The sequence below is a fragment of the Orcinus orca genome, chromosome 20, assembly GCF_937001465.1.
Source record: "Orcinus orca chromosome 20, mOrcOrc1.1, whole genome shotgun sequence".
Taxonomy (NCBI): domain Eukaryota; kingdom Metazoa; phylum Chordata; class Mammalia; order Artiodactyla; family Delphinidae; genus Orcinus; species Orcinus orca.
The window spans coordinates 27,399,296-27,414,710 of NC_064578.1; the positions used below are offsets into that span (position 1 = coordinate 27,399,296).

The 15,415-nt window shown below is 53.6% G+C and overlaps 1 protein-coding gene across 15 annotated transcripts in view; it reads left to right on the forward strand.

Annotated features, from left to right (window-relative positions):
- The window catches only part of CCDC102A (coiled-coil domain containing 102A), a 29,428-nt gene extending 20,225 nt beyond the window's left edge, over positions 1-9,203 (forward strand). For 5 of the 15 annotated variants that reach the window (XM_049702816.1, XM_033419013.2, XM_033419015.2 and 2 more), the window contains exons 9-11: positions 677-797; positions 887-4,204; positions 7,525-9,203. In XM_049702816.1, the coding sequence (XP_049558773.1) occupies positions 677-797; positions 887-934 (169 nt within the window). In that variant the 3' untranslated portion in view covers positions 935-4,204; positions 7,525-9,203. Of the gene's footprint in view, positions 1-676; positions 6,339-7,524 lie in introns of all 15 variants that reach the window. The other 10 variants (XM_049702814.1, XM_049702818.1, XM_049702819.1 and 7 more) reach the window with 10 other exon arrangements.
- Positions 9,204-15,415: the final 6,212 nt, after the last annotated feature.

Consider the following 15,415-nt stretch of genomic DNA (forward strand, 5'->3'; position numbering starts at 1 on the left):
CAGCTCACTAAATCACAGTGCAGTAATGGAGGCCCCCGCCTGTGCCCCTCCCCGCCGTGTTAATAATTCATGCCTTCCAGTAAGATGCAGCCTGGGCGGCTACTCCGCTGGGGGTGGGGGGCAGGGGAGCCAAGGGAAAGGGGGGATGGGCATTTCCGCCACCAGCTCCTCTTAGAGGGAAGTTTGCCTGGTAAATTTTGGCTTTAGGAATTTTACTGTGGGGAAGAACTAGGGTGGAGCGCTTTCTCACTGATATTGAGGATGTGGGGGACTCAGAACCCACACCCCCAAACTCTCTCCCTGTGGGCTCTGGAGCCTGGCTTGGGTTTGAATCCCAGCAGCATGACCTTGAGCCTGCGGCTTCGCCTCTCTGAGCCCCTGGCCCACTCCATAGCCAGCCGTCCAGCTCAGAGCCCAGCACCTCTCACTGCTGTCTGTGGGACTTCGGGCACATTACTCAACTGCTTTGTGCCTCAGTTTCCTTGTCTGTAAAATGGGCGTGACAGACGCACCTCCCTCATTTCAGGGGCTTCCGGGAGGATGAAGTGAGGTGAGGTAATGTTTGTAAAAGGCCCAGTCTGGTGCCTGGCAGCAGGGAAGCGCTAGGGGCGGCTTAGCTGCTGTAGCACCAGCTGATCAGGCTCATCCCTGACCCGCCCGTCACCCCACCCCGCAGGCTCCGAAGGCAGCAGCAGAACGCCCCCCTCTTTGGAAAGATCCGCAGCGCTCGCTTTGGCGCCGAGGAGGCGGGGGACGGAGCCAGCGACCTGGACGAGGATGAGGACCTGCAGATCCAGGTGGCCTAGAGCTCCCAGGGCTGGGCAGGACTGGCCAGCAGCCCGGGCCCCCGGGTGCCCAGGCTGACCCGCCACTTGAACTGATGCAGCTACCTGTGCTCGCTCTGGGAGCAGACCACGGTCCCTGCCACAGATGACTTCCTTCTCTCCCACAGTGGGCATCGGTGGTCCCACCTTACCTACACTCTGTGAAAGGGAAGCCATGGCCTATGTTTTTTATATATATATATATAATATATATATGTGTGTGTGTGTATATATATATATATATATATATATATATATATATGCCTGGGGTCCTTGGACCCATTTGGTTTTATAGACACAGGACCACTCTGAGGCCCACTCTAGGTGCCACCCCCCCCACGACCTTCTTGCAGGGGGAGCGGGTGTCAAAGGAGGGCTGTTGGGGCCTCCACCCAGGCTGCCTCTCTGGGCCCTAGGGGTTGGGCGGGGGCTGTGGCTGTTCATAGTACAATGTGATAAACCCAGTCTTTTGTAATAAATGGAGTTCAGGTTCTCGGGCTGGAGTCCTAAGAGTGTGGCAGATGTGGGCACGCAGTGTGGGGGACAGACAGGATCAGCCTACCCCTGGCACCGAACCTGAGCTCAGGAATATTGATATTAAGTCACTTGAGTGACTTAATAAATGAATGAATGTGAGAAAGAATGAATGAATGAACACTGGAACTGCTGAATGGTCTGGAATCCAGCTCCTTTGAGGGGAAGGAAAAGGGATGGCGCATGTCAAATCTGGAGGAGACTTCAGTTCTGGCACCGGATGAATTCAAATCTCTGCTCTGCCTCTTACTGGCTGTGCAACCTTGGGGAAGTTAATTGCCCTCTCTGAGCCTCGGTTTCTCCATCTATAAATTAGATGTCTCATAGAGCCATCAGGAGAATTCGGTGAGTTCATCTGGAGCTCAGTAAAGGTTAGTTATAATTGAAATACTTGAAGGTATGCCCTGGAGAGGGGGGCTTTGCCAGCTGGGGTCTGCCGTAAGGGATGAAGTTCAGACAACTGACTGGTGGGTGTTTACCCAGAGGTAGGTATGAACACAACAAATAATCCTTTTATCATTCCCCTAGTCCTGCTCTAGGTAGTGAAATTATAGGTAATCTTATTTTTGATACTTAATTTCTAAACCTTCTATAACCAGCCAATTTATATTAAATCTGGTGGAAAAGGTTATTAAAAACACAGTAGCATATATTTTTGAATCTTCACAAGTTGAGGTGGCATTTGAGACACCTGCCCTTGATGGGAGTTTTACGTGAATTCTTGGCACCAGGGCCTGCTTTCTGCAGGAGGAGGCCCTCTCAGAACTGTTCTAGCATGCGGGCCGTGGCGAGTTCCCTGTGTTCAGAGGTGAGTACGGAGAGGCTGGGCTTGGATCAGGGGCCTGGCACCAAAGAGGAGTTAAATTCAATTGATAGAAAAAAAAAATTCAATTGATAGAAGGGCTCCCTGCCCCGGAGTGGGCAGCTGCACTAAAGGACTTCTCTCTTGTTGTGGCCCAGTCTGAGGGACCCCTGGGGCCATGGTGCTGGGACCCAGTGGATGCCACAAGCCCTGGGGGCTGAGAGGAGGGGAGAGACAGGCCCATGAGCCCAGCAGGGGGTAATAAATATGGGCACCGAATGTGTCATGTCCCCTGTTGCCAAACCTAAGCTAACCATGCTGGAGAGGTGGGGTTTGCTGTCATGGCAAAGAGGCCCATGTCCCTTCCTGTGCCCTGAGTGGGAGAGGAGGGAGTGGGCAACACCCAGCCACCGGGATCCACACCGCCACCCACCCCCGTGGGCCTTTCCTCACAAGCCAGGGCCAGCAGAAAAGGGAAAAGGCGCTGGGGGAAGAGGACCATTTCCTGCCGGGGGGGCGGCGGCGGGGGGCGGGGGGGGGGGTTCTTTCTGTTTTCTCTCCCGAACAGGAAGCAGGCCCTAGAAGAGGCTGAAAGTGCTGCCCTTTGACCCCCAGGAGCCAGGATCCAGGCACTCACTGACAGCAGCCCTGAGAGCCGCCCCTGGGCCCCCAGGCGGACCTGCCATTCCCAGACACAGAGCAGAGCGTCCGGCACAGCAGGCTCTCCCAGACTCCCTGGCACCTCCAGCGAGATAGTGTGGGGCAGGGGCCCCATTATAGCCCCTGTCTGTGGGCGAGGCCGCTCCTGAGAACATCAGAGAGGAGAGGGTCTGGCCTTCCGCCTCCAGTGTACAAGGGAGACCAGAGCCTTGGGAGGGAAGCACAGCCGCAGGCAAAGGGCTGCAAGATTCCCTGGGCCTGGAACTCTCGCTGCCTCCCTGCTCACAGCCCTTCCTTCCCGGTGGTCGTGAGAGCAACATCTGCCAACAGGAGCATCAGCTTTGGCTCCCGCGATGCTTTAAAAGCTGTATTTAATGCATTGCTAATGTTAATGGGAGGTTTTCTCATAAAAAATGTGGGTGTCCCCCTCTTGAGAAATCAGCGCCTCAGACCACGCTGGGCTCGCACTCCTGCGTGGCTGCAGCTGCAGGGCTGAGAGGCAGGTGCTCTCCGGAAGGGGAGCAGTCCCCACCGCTCCCTGCAGCCTTACCTGCACCCTCCTCGTCTCTATTACCGCCTGGCCCCCGAGGCATGTGAGTGCCCTTCCTCTGGCCTAGTCCAGTCTTTCTTTGAACAGGTGAGGAAATTGAATGGCTGAGAGGGGCGGCACCGGCCAAAGTCAGTGTGAAGTATAGCCAGGCCAAGTATACGTGTCATTCTCGGGATCAGAACTCCTGCAGGCTTCTTGTCACCACAGGGGTGACTGCCGAGAACAGGTAACATGTATTGAGCCACGCCATGTGCTTTACAGTCTTGTGAGGCAGGCACTCCCGTGGTCACCTCTCTTGACACCAAGGATGCAGAGGCTCGGAGGAAGCAGGTGACTACCCCAAGGCCACACAGCTGGTTGGTGGTGACCCTGGCATTCCAGGTCAGGCAACCTGAGGCCAGAGCCCACACTCCTGGTTACGCCCCCCTTCCCCCAGCCCTCCAAGGCAAGGCCCTGGATGGTGCAGCCCCTGCCCTCGGCAGCCCCACCCCACTCAGCAGACCCTGCAGCTCCAGCCATGTTGAACTCCCTTCCTACCACCCAGAATTGCTCCTTCCCTGTCAGAGTCCCACCAGCCCCTCAAAGCTCAGCCCACTTGGTTCATCCTTAGAGTGTTAGTGGGTTCTGTACCTGTCTGCTTCTCCCACCCCACCAGATGCTCCTGGAGGGCAGAGAATCCTTCCAGCAGCCAGCACAGTGCCCTAGGCCTAGAGAACATCTTTAAGGGAGGGGAAGAAGGATGGCTGGATGGATGAGACGGTGGAAGGCTGAAGCCAGAAGCACCGCCCACCCCTGACTCCAGCTTCACTGCAGTACCTGCAGGACCAGGCCTAGGTATCTTTCTGCTGGTCAGCTGAGAAGTCTCCCAGGCACTGAAAGCCACAGCAGTCCAGGGGCAGCAGTGCCAGGGCCTCTTCTCACAGGCCTGGAGTACCCGGACAAGCTGCAGAACCTGCTGGGCCAGACACTGCCCCACCCAACCCCTCCTCCCCCTGCAGCATGAGGCTGGGGCCCCTGGAGTCTGTCCTCTGAAGGCTTGGCCTCCCCTTGCTCTCCAGCCAAGTTTGTTTTGCCCCTACCAGCCAGCCCCTAGGGATCCCTGCCTGGAAATTTATGCCCAGGAGTGAGTCCCCATGCCCCAGCACTTCAGGCAAGCTTGGCTTCTAGATCTAGCTGCTTTTTGATTGGCTGTGTGTCTGCTGGCAATCTCCTATCCCTCTCTGGGCTTTCATTTCCTTATCTATAAAATGGGGACAGTAGCAACTGGATTCTCCAGACATAGTATAACTTCACTGTTAGTAGTACTTTTCTGGCTTTGCTTAGGGTCTGCATTGTCTCCCAAGACCCTAGCTCCCTGACTGCCTGGGGGCCCACCAGCCACCCTGGGCACCCCTCTGGGGCAGTGGGTGGTGGGCTGGAGACAGAGGCAGCACCCAGGAACCAGCTGTAGCTCTCAGCCCGCTGCTCCCACCACTACCACCACCCAGCTCCTCTGCCTACTAATTGCAGGGTTGCAAGATGCCAGCTGCCTCCCAGGCCCCAGGTGGGTGCCTCCCAGTGGATCAAGGGCTCCCTGGAAGGCCTCCCAGTTCTCCTCCAGCCCCACAGACCCAGCTGCGCTGGGGTGGTCTCCATGGTGCTCAGACTCTCCTCTCCCGCTCTGGGAGGGGCCCAGAAAAGGTGTAAACATAAAGCCTTCCTCAGGCTTTCGCATTTCCCAGGCTTCCCCCACACCAGTGAGGAGCATCCTGGGTCCCCCACCCCCGCTCAAGAACTAGCCATGGCTCCCCACTGCTGGACCGATAAAGCCTCGCTCCACATCCTGGCCCATGGTGGGTTTCAGACTTGCCCTTAAGCACGTTCCCCAGTGGCCTTGGTCTCAGGTCCCTGTTGCTCTAGGATGAAGTCCAGACAGGCCCCTCTCTCCCGCCCCCACTGGCTTCCCCAGCATCCTCTCCATGCCTGCCCCACGGCTGGAGCACCAGTGGCGTGGTCAGACAGGATGGCAGCACCACAGTGGCTGGGGCGTTCCTCATCTGCTTGCACCGGGACCTCAAGCTCTGAAGGCAGGGGCCCCGCCTATGGGACCCTGAATCCCCTCCCCAACCCCACCACCAGGAAAGGAGGGGGAGTAGCATTCAAAGCACATGCACTGCCACCGGAGGTGGACCATGGCAGGATGAGGAAACCGAGGCCCAGAGACGGAAGGAACCAGCCAGTAAATCACAGAACCAGGGTTCGAATTCGGGCAACTCCTGAGACCAGGTGTTCTCGGCTACAGCCCTCAGCCCAGGTGTGAGCCTGGTTCAAAGCAGATGCTCTGTGACTGTTCAGGGAGAGGAGAGGGGGAGGGGAGAGTAAGGTAATAATGGTGTGAACCGCTGTCACCAAGCCCTCTTCTCTTGAGATCACTCAAGGTTCTTTCTCACCCAGCACCTGACTTGAGGCTCTAACTTAAGCAGGTCTGAGATGGGACGCGCACTACCTAGATGAGTTAAACTGAGGTACAGAGAGCCAAGTGGCTTCTGCAGGGGCACCCAGCACTATGTGTGAGGAATCTCCAGCTTATTTTAATAGGGTCATAATCGTTTACTCCTTTGATCTCCATTCTAATAACGAGAGCAGTCAAAGAGCTGCGGATTCTGACCCCTAACTAAGCATCACCTACCTGAGCCTCAGTTTCCACGTATGTAACACGGGGTGCTGTGGGGATTAGAAAGGACATTTGTCAAGCCCCTAGCATGGGCTTCAGCTCCCAGCGCTACTGTTGTTTGTCCACCTTTGTCCAAGGACACCCATCATATCTGTGTGGAAGACCAGTTGTGCAGGCGGGAAACGTGCCCTTGTCCACACTGGGGTGGGGTTCTCTGTCCAGGATCTGCCTCTGCCTGTCTGCCCTGCCACACTCAGCTGTCCCTGCTCTCTGTCCCATCTCAGAAACCACCTGATCACCTTCCCAGTCGCCCAGGTATCCTAATTCCAGGACGGAATGGGGTTTAGGCGGTAACACTGGGAGAACAAAGGCATCTTTGTCTGTTCTTGGACCACCACCCCCTTCCGACCAACCCGCCCCATTGGCTGATAAACTGGAGTTAGGTGTGTAACAAAATCTCTTGGGAATTTGTCTGGTGGGAGTCCCTTGCCAGATAAAATTTATCTGATCCCCCAGTCCCCAAAGGGTAAACTGAGGAAGCCGCCAAGCTAAGGGGGAAAGGGTAGGGTCAGAAAAAAGAGGACCCCCGCCAGGCAGTCCGCCTCTGTTATCTCTCTGGATGCTCATGACACCCCAGTGAGGTGACCCCAGGTATCATCCCACCTTATAAGTGAGAAAACCAAAGTTGAGACCCTCAGGAGCTCCGTGAATCCGGGCCGTTGTTCTCTAGCAAGGATGCTGGTAACCACTGCCCAGCAGCTCCTGGTGTACTTTAACTGTAACTCACACCCCTGCTCTGGCCTCCAGGGCCCTTGCAGGTCTGGATGGTGTCTGTGCACGGCTTCATCTACCACTCTCTCCCCATCACTTACCATCCAGACCACTGGCCTCCTTTCTACTCTAAAACCCCAAGTCCGTTTCTGCCTCTGGGCCTCCGGGCACGCTCTTTCTTCTGCCTGCGTATCCTCCCCTTGCTTCACGAGCTACATAGATGTTCCCTCTCCTGTGTCCATTAACCTCCTTCTCAGTCCCTTGACGTCGATTTTTCCAGATGGTTTCTCCTGTAATTACCGATTTACTCACCTGGCTGGTGCTGACTTGCTAGCCTGTGAGTTCCCTAAGGCCTAGGATTTGGTTCTTATTAGTCACATTCGTACCCCCGACACCAATGCCTGCCACATAGCAGGAGCTCACTAAACTTCGATGAATGAATGAATGAGTGAATGGGTGAACAAATGAATGAATGAGTGCCCATGCTCCCTCCCAGGCCCCTGCTCTGGGCTCCCCAAGGCCAGTCCCAGAGGCTCAGGTCAGTCCAAGGCAGCAAAGAGATGAAGTTATAAACCAGGGCAGGCAAATGGACCGTGCAAAGTTTTTTGAGAGGAAACTCAAAGATACAGTGCTATTAAAAATTGATATTTCAATGAGATAATCCCTCTCCTAGGCTTTTAATTGATTGTCTAAAAAGCCTTCCTCTGTTGTTGTGCTTCTTTGTTTGCAGGGACCATTAATTTTTTTATGGACGATCAAACCCGGATAGACTAGAAGGGCCACCACACAGCTGATTCAAAAACAGTCACCAAGGCGCCAGGGACACCCATCTGGGGGTCAACCAGGAGAGGTGATGTGGCCATGGAGTTGGCTCTGGATTTGGGGAAGAGGAGAAGCCCCTGCACGTCCCAGGCATGCATGCGCGCGCGCGCGCACACACACACACACACACACACACACACACACACTCTCCCCCTCTCTCTCTCTCTCTCTCTCTCTCTCTCTCTCTCTCTCTCTCTTACACTTGCCCCTGCCCCCAGACCCAATAGACAGGCTCAGTGAAGGGAGGAGAAACAGGAGATGAGGGCCCAAGGGTGGGGGCAATGGCTGTGGGGGGAAGCCCTGCTCTGGGAGTTGGGACCCCTGGGTTCCCTCCCCCACCCCCGTGCCACTAGTGGCCGGTTCCACACCATTCCAGGCCTCTGTTCCCCTATCTGTCCCTTGCAGGGTGGGGCTAGAAGCAGGCAGGGAAGAGAAGGTGAGTGAATAGTTGGGACCTCCAGCTTCTGCTGTTTCACCTCTCTGAGCCTCTGTTTCCTCGTCTGTCCAGTGGAGTGTCACTGCCACCAGGTTCAAGGTGGGGACTCTGAGGGCCGTACAGAGAGCCAGGAAGGGCTGCTGGTGCTCACACTGTTGTTAATCTCAGCATTCTTCTCCTGGCCCTCAGGTCCGCGCCCCTCTCCCCTGAGGGTGACTTGGACCACCTCCTTCCTCCTCCCTCCGGGATGGCTCTGAATCGGCCTCCACGCTCTGCTGCAAGGATTGTGGCTGTAGAGGTGTTCTGTGAGCACCTGTCTGCCTGGCCTCTGGCCAGATCTGCTTCTCTCCCGACCCCAGCCATCCACTCCATCAGCCTGACGGGCAGCCTCAGTGAGACCCCAGAGGGTCCCCAGCTGTAGAGCATCAAGCCGAGGCTGGGCTGGGCTGGCCGGGCCCCTGGCCCTTTCTTAAGTGCCTTGCCCATGAGCCGGCCTCCCTCACTCCCTCTCTGCTGCTCCATGCTCCTGACACCTCTTTTCTGGAAGGGAGAGACTGGCCAAGTAGGGCCATCTTCCTGGGTGTGTGGCTCGTGCAGTCACACAGGGCCTCGTACTTTGAAGGACCTTGTGTTTGGTTTAATGCTCTGTTGTCAGTGTCTTGAAATTACTAATAATTTTACAAGGAGTCCCACATTTTCGTTTTGCACCAGGCCTGGTAAATTTTGTAGCTGGTGTTGCTGTCAAGGGACAGACCTGCTTCAGGAAATGGCCAGAGGGTGGGTCCCCAGAGCAGAGCCCCTGCCTTTAACCATCACTCGTTCCAATCCAGAGGACTGGCCTTATCCCTCATCTTCCCTTCCTCACGTTCCCCAGATCCCCCAGCTCAGAAGCCCTGTGGCTCCCATCTCCTCCCTATGGGGGCTCTGAGCGGGGAATGACTTCTCCAGGCATCTCTACGGGAGGGGATTCTAGGGAGGGTGTCTTTTCTACGGGGAAAGCAAAGGGGTTCTCAAATCCATATGTTCCCTCCAGACTGGTACCACTTTCGTCAAGTGGAAGCATGGAAACCACAGAACAGATGAGACATGAATTCATTTAAACGATCTGTAGAATTCATAATAGCCCTCAGTCACCATGTTGTTTTTTTTTTCTCCAGGCAACAGATATTAAAGGTACAACGGCTTTGACCTTTTACAGGTGTTGGAACATTTTCCTCCATCAATGTGCATCCTTAGACGGTAAAAGGGTAGAAATCCCTGCAGAGCAAACTGGCAAAATGCAGCTAAAACAAAGACGGGTCACTTTTAGAAACCTGTCCTAAGGAAGGCTGTAAGCCTGTGTAATATAGAAGCGTGGGTACAAGTGTTTAGCCACACAGCGCTCATTGTGGCATTGTTTACAAAGCAAAAATAGAGACAGCTAAACAGCCGGTGGTCAGGGGCTGGTGAAATACATGACAGCACATTTCTCCAGGGGGATGCCGGACAGTCAGCAAGATGAAGCTTGTTAAAGAAAAGGGAGTGAGTGAAAAATCAGATCTGAATATAGCATACAATGCCGGCTCGGTTTTCTCTCCGTTTGTGTGGAAGAATCGACACCACAATGTTAGTGTCGGGGTCATTATTTTTCTTCTTTTTTATCCCTGACTCTCCTGGCTTCTGGTGGCCAATCGCCAAGGAGTCAGGGACACTTGACTTTCTGAGGATCTCTTTTATCTGTCCCTTGCCATCACCCCTGCTCACTACCTAAGTCAGACCACCTCTCTCCTGTAAGACTTGCCTTCGCTTCCTGTCTTGCTCCCCACAATTCCATTGAGACCCCTCCATGTATTCTCTAAGGGCAGCCAGAAGGATTTTTGCAAAATGCAAATTGGATCCTATCCCCTTCCCCGTTTAAAACCCTTGATTAGCTCCCTATTACTCTTAAGATGGAGACCAAACCCTTGAACTGGCCGTCAAGACTCTGCATAGCCAGCCTCACTGAGCACCGTGCGTCCCATCTCCCTCTGCATTCCAGCCACTCGGGCCTCCTCCCACGCTCTTATACAGGGCAGGCTCTCTTCAGCCACAGGACCTTTGCACATGGCAGTTCCCCCAACTCAGAACACTCTGCCATCCCTCTCCACCACATTAACACACCCTTTTGCTTTCACCTTAAGAATCACTTCCTCAGTAAAAGCCTTCCCAGGCAGGTCAGGTGCTCCCCATACCTCTTCCAGCACCCTGTAGCCTCTTTCCCTCTCTGCCCTCATGAGTTGCACCTGCAACTGTGGAGTTCTTAAATCCACGCCTATCGCTTTTACTAGACTAAGAACTCCTGAGAGGCAGGCTGTTCTTGTCGACCACCGTGTCCCCAGTGCCCAGCGCCTGGCACAGAGTTAAGTGCTCAGATGTTTGTTGAATGAATCAGCGAATCCGTGAGGGAGGGAAGGCTGACCTGACCACGCGGCCTCCCTTTACTGCTGGCTGCCATGCCTGTCCAGGGAACAGCTTGTCAGTCCTGCTAGTAGCATATGACACATGTGCTCAGGATGGCAGCCCAGAGAGAACTGCCTAGAGAGAGCCATGTGCTGGGAGATGGGGCTGGAATGTCACCTCCTTCCTGAGAGCTGCTCTCTGCATCCATCGGAAATTGCCCCTTGCCCAGCCTCCTTGGAAGGAAGCAGAGGGAGCAAGCGGGCCCACCTCCTTCTTCTCCACCCCCCTCCTAGTTAGTCCCCTTTGATGTGAAGGTTCCTGGGGAGGCTGGTTTGTGTCACTGTCCAGCTGAGGGAGGGAGACAGATCAGGGCCTCATCTTGACTGGCGAACTGGCCCAGATCTCAGTGCTCCTGTACAGCAAGTGGAGGGGCGCCAGCCTGTCACCGACAACATTTGAAAAGAACTCACCAATCTGATGGCTACGGTAAGGTTGCCCGGGATTCTGGGGATTCCTCCCAGCTCCAGATTTCATCTCCTCTGGCTCTGGCTCTGTCAAACCTGCCCTTTTCCCAAGAGCAGACCTGGGGGTATGGGAGGAGTGAGGACTTTGCTGGAGGCCCCCCTGGGAGACCAGCATGGACAAGGATCCCCATCCTTCTAGGTTATGTCAAGGCCCCCAAAAACAGAGACTTCATGGTCTCCAGTTCAAGTCCGGGCATGGCTACATCATCCTGGACAAATTCTTTTTTTTTTTTTTTTTTTTGCGGTACGCGGGCCTCTCACTGTTGTGGCCTCTCCCGTTGTGGAGCACAGGCTCCGGATGTGCAGGCTCAGTGGCCATGGCTCACGGGCCCAGCCGCTCCGCGGCACGTGGGATTTTCCCAGACCGGGGCACAAACCCGTGTCCCCTGCATCGTCAGGTGGACTCGCAACCACTGCGCCACCAGGGAAGCCCCTGGACAAATTCTTCTACTTACTGGGCTTCAGTTTTTCTACCTGTGCAATGAGGATTGCGACATCTACTCGAGGTTGCTGCAATGAGGTTCAGTAAGCTCGGATGGCATTTCCCCAGCTGTGGACTCACACCACCATGGCCGGTAGAATGATGGGAGTCACACTCCACACACTCCACCATGGGCTCGTGCTACGCATAAACGATTCTGTGTTCATTTTTCTTTTCATCCTCTGACAGTTTCAAGAAGGTCTCAGACAGGTGGAAGTGTAGGTTCAGCGTTTCTCTAACACTTGCTAAACTCCTTTTTAACAAAAGACTTGGAGCTAGCTTTCTAGGCAGCAGTGTTAGCCAGCACACATTTAATGCATTTGTTTTATTTTTCAAGGTATTTTATTTATGTAGTTTGCTCTTGAAGCAAATAGAAAAATGTGAGGTGATTTAAAGAAAGGCACTGAGCAAATAATAGCACAGGAGACACTTGAATCTGGGAAAAATCACAAAGGGGCTGGAGTGGCTAGGGCTTGGGAAATATCGTTCCAGCACAGGCAAAAGTACTTTGGGTGAAAATACTTTGAAAACTGTCAAGTGATGTACAAACAGGAGTGTGGGCGAGGGACCAGAAGGGTCAACACCAGAGAAGGGCTTTGGGTTTCCTGGGGGTAAATCTTGGGCCTGAGTATATTATTAATGATTCAAAACCCAGTAACGTGTGATAATAGCTCTCCCTCCATTCTATACACCAGGCACTGGGGAGATGCTTCCACCGATGCTATTTTATCTAACTCTCATTGTTCCCATTTTAGGGGGAGGAAATTGAGGCTCCAAATGGTGAAGGGTCTTACAGCACATCTGGGATCGACCCCCACGTGCTTCCCTGCCTCTGTCCTGAGTGAGGATTTTCAAGTACCCCCTCCCAGCGGGACGCCTGGGACAGGCCCTGAGGCCTGGGCTGCGCTCAGCACGGGAGAGGTAATATATCGGGGTGTAACTCCTCACAGAGCACTGTCCCCACACCCTCCCCGCCAAAAGAGTCCCATTGGAGGGTGGAGGTTATGGGAGGAGTAATCACTTGTTAGACTTGGCACTTCTTAGACTTGGCACTGAAAGCACAATCCATAAAAGGAACGATAATAATTTGGACTTCATTGAACTTAAATTTTACTTTGTGAAAGACCCTGTTAAGTGGATGAAAAGACAAGCTACAGACTGGGAGAAAATATTTATAAACCACAAAAGGTGCTTTACATATTCGCCGAGTCCCAGCCCGAACCGATTTGTAAATCCACAAAAGGACTAGTATCCAGAATATATAAAGAACTCTCAAAACTCAACAATAAAAAGGCAAATTATCAAATTAGAACATGGGCAAAAGACATGAGCAAACATTTCACTGAAGAAGATACACAGATGGCAAATAAGCACATGAAAAGATGTTCAACATTAGCCAGCAGGGGAATGCGAATTAAAGCCACAATGAGATATCCCTGCACACTTATCAGAATGGCTTGGAAAAAAAAAAAGAAAAGTGATAACAACAGCAAATGCTGGCAAGGATGTGAAGAAATGAGGTCATCATACATTGCTGGTGGGAATGTAAAACGATACAGCCACTCTGGAAAACAGAGTGGCAGTTTTTAAACTAAACATACAATTACCATATGACCCAGTAGTTGCACTCCTAGACATTATCCCAGAGCAGTAAAGATTTATGTTCACACAAAAACCTATACATGAATGATTATAGCAGCTTTATTCATCACAGTCAAAAACTGGAAACAACCCAGACATCAGTGAATGTGCAAAATAAACTGTGGCACATGCGTTCCATGGAATACTATTTGGCAGTGAAAAGGACAAAGTATTGATACTTGCAACAGCTTGGATGGATCTCCAAAGAATTATGCTGAGTAAAAAAAAAAGCCAGTCCCCAAAGATTATGTACTTATGATTCTAATTTTAAAACGTTCTGGAAATGACCAAACTATAGAAATAGAGAACAGATTAGTGGTTGCCAGGGGTTAAGGAGGGGTGAGAGGGGGAGGGAAGTGAGTTTGGCTATAAAAGGGCAACAGGAGGGATCTTGTGTGATGGAAATGTTCTGTATCTTGACTGTTTCAATGTCAACGTGCTCGTTGTGATATTGTACTCAGTTTTGCAAGATGTCACATTGGGGAAACTGGGTAAAGTCTCACGGATTCTCTCCGTATTACAACTTACAACTGCATGTGAATCTTCAAATATCTCAAAATAAAAAGTTTAATTAAAAAAAATTTGGGTGACAGTACTGCAGACAGAGAGTGGATTGGGCAAAAATTAGGAGAATGAGAGAATGAAGAAGTTTCAGAAACCCCACTCCAGACAAGATGATTTTTTATTATGAACACTCTTTTGGTGCCTGCTGTTGGCCAAAACTCCTCCAAAGGTTACTGGTGGTGAAAAGACTTTGCTGTGATGGATCAAGTGCTGGGGGCTTTATGAGCTGTGGTTTGAAGCAAAGCAGGTGGGCTCAAATTTGGAAGGTGCATGGGGGAGGTCAGGAGGTCAAGACCCAGGCCAGCTTGGCTGGCAGGGACAGGTCGAGCACGTCCACCTCCTCCCCTGGCCGCGTAAGACTGGTTAGCTCAGGCCCACGGCAGAGGCTGCTGGGAGTCCCTGGGGCTCCCTTGGTGGCCACCGGCATGACAGTGACCTCTCTGGGAAATGTTCAGGGGAAGAGAAACAGCCCCCTAAGAAGTTCCGTGGGCAAGACTAGGCCAGGCTGAGGCCCAGTGTCCAGGAGGCAGGGGCATGGACTCCATGGGTGAGTGCTGTGGTCCTTGGGCCCTAGATAGCTTGGAGGAAGCTTCTCTAGAGTGGGGTTTCCTTTGAGGAAACCTGGACAGGGGTTGGACTGGGAGGCATTTTCATTTTTTAGGATTTCAGTTGTTTAGGTGTGGCCTTTTGTTTAGTTTTGTATATTTGGTGTAAAGCAGTGGTTAGGGTGCATTAGAATAACGTAGGGGCTTGTTAAAACGCAGATTTCTGGGCACCACTAGAGATTCTGATTTTGCAGGTCTGGGCTGGGGCAGGGAATTTGCATTTCTAACAAGTTTCAAAGTGATGCTGATGCTGACCCTTCACTTTGCAAACCACTGGTGTGGAAGGGTGCAGACAAGAAAACCAGTAGGGTGACACAGTCCCTCCTGTGGGGAGGCCCTAGGCAAAGTCCTCATCCCTGCCTGGCACAGCTGGGGAGGCCTGTGGTTTGTGATTCCAGCAGGGCCATGACAGGACACCTGCGCAGGACTGAGGGGCAATGAGGAGAGTGTGTGTGCTGGGAGGTGATGGAGGGCAACGGGGCTGGCACTTGAGGGCAAAGTCTCGGGGTGTGGGGGGGAGGTAGGATGGGAGTACTGGGTGTTTTGAGGGCGGTGAGGAGGCCAGGGGAGGAAGGGGAGGCTGCAGACTGCTAGGGGAGCTGACAGGCTAGGAGAGAGGCGCGCACGAAGCTTCAGGATTGTGCGGGGGTGGGTGGGGCGATAAGGATGTCACTGGGGGTCCTGGCTAGGCTGTGGACGGCCCCGGAAGTCCTGTAGGGGATAGGGGAGCAGTGGATGTGTGTATGATTCCTGTAGAAGTTGTCGGGGTGGTGGTTGAGATCTGGAGGCTGGGAGCTGATGTCGTGTTCAGCTTTCAGGGTCTGAGAGGCGAAGTGAGATTGGAATCTGGGGCCCAGGCAGGGGCTGTGAGGCTGAGCCGGGGTACCGAGGGCTACCTGAAGGGGCCGCGGAGGCGAGCTGGGGATGGGGACGGGGGTTGGTTGGGGAACGGGGAGGGAAAGGAAGCCGGGACGGAAGTTCTTGTCCCTCGGCTCGGAGGAATACGGCGGGGGCGGGGCGCCCAGGGTGGGAGTGCCGCGCCGTAGGGGAGGGGGGGCGGGGCGGGGCGGGGCGGAGTGGCTGGAGCCGGGCTGCCGGGCAGCGCCGCCGACTCCCAGCCCGAACCGAGC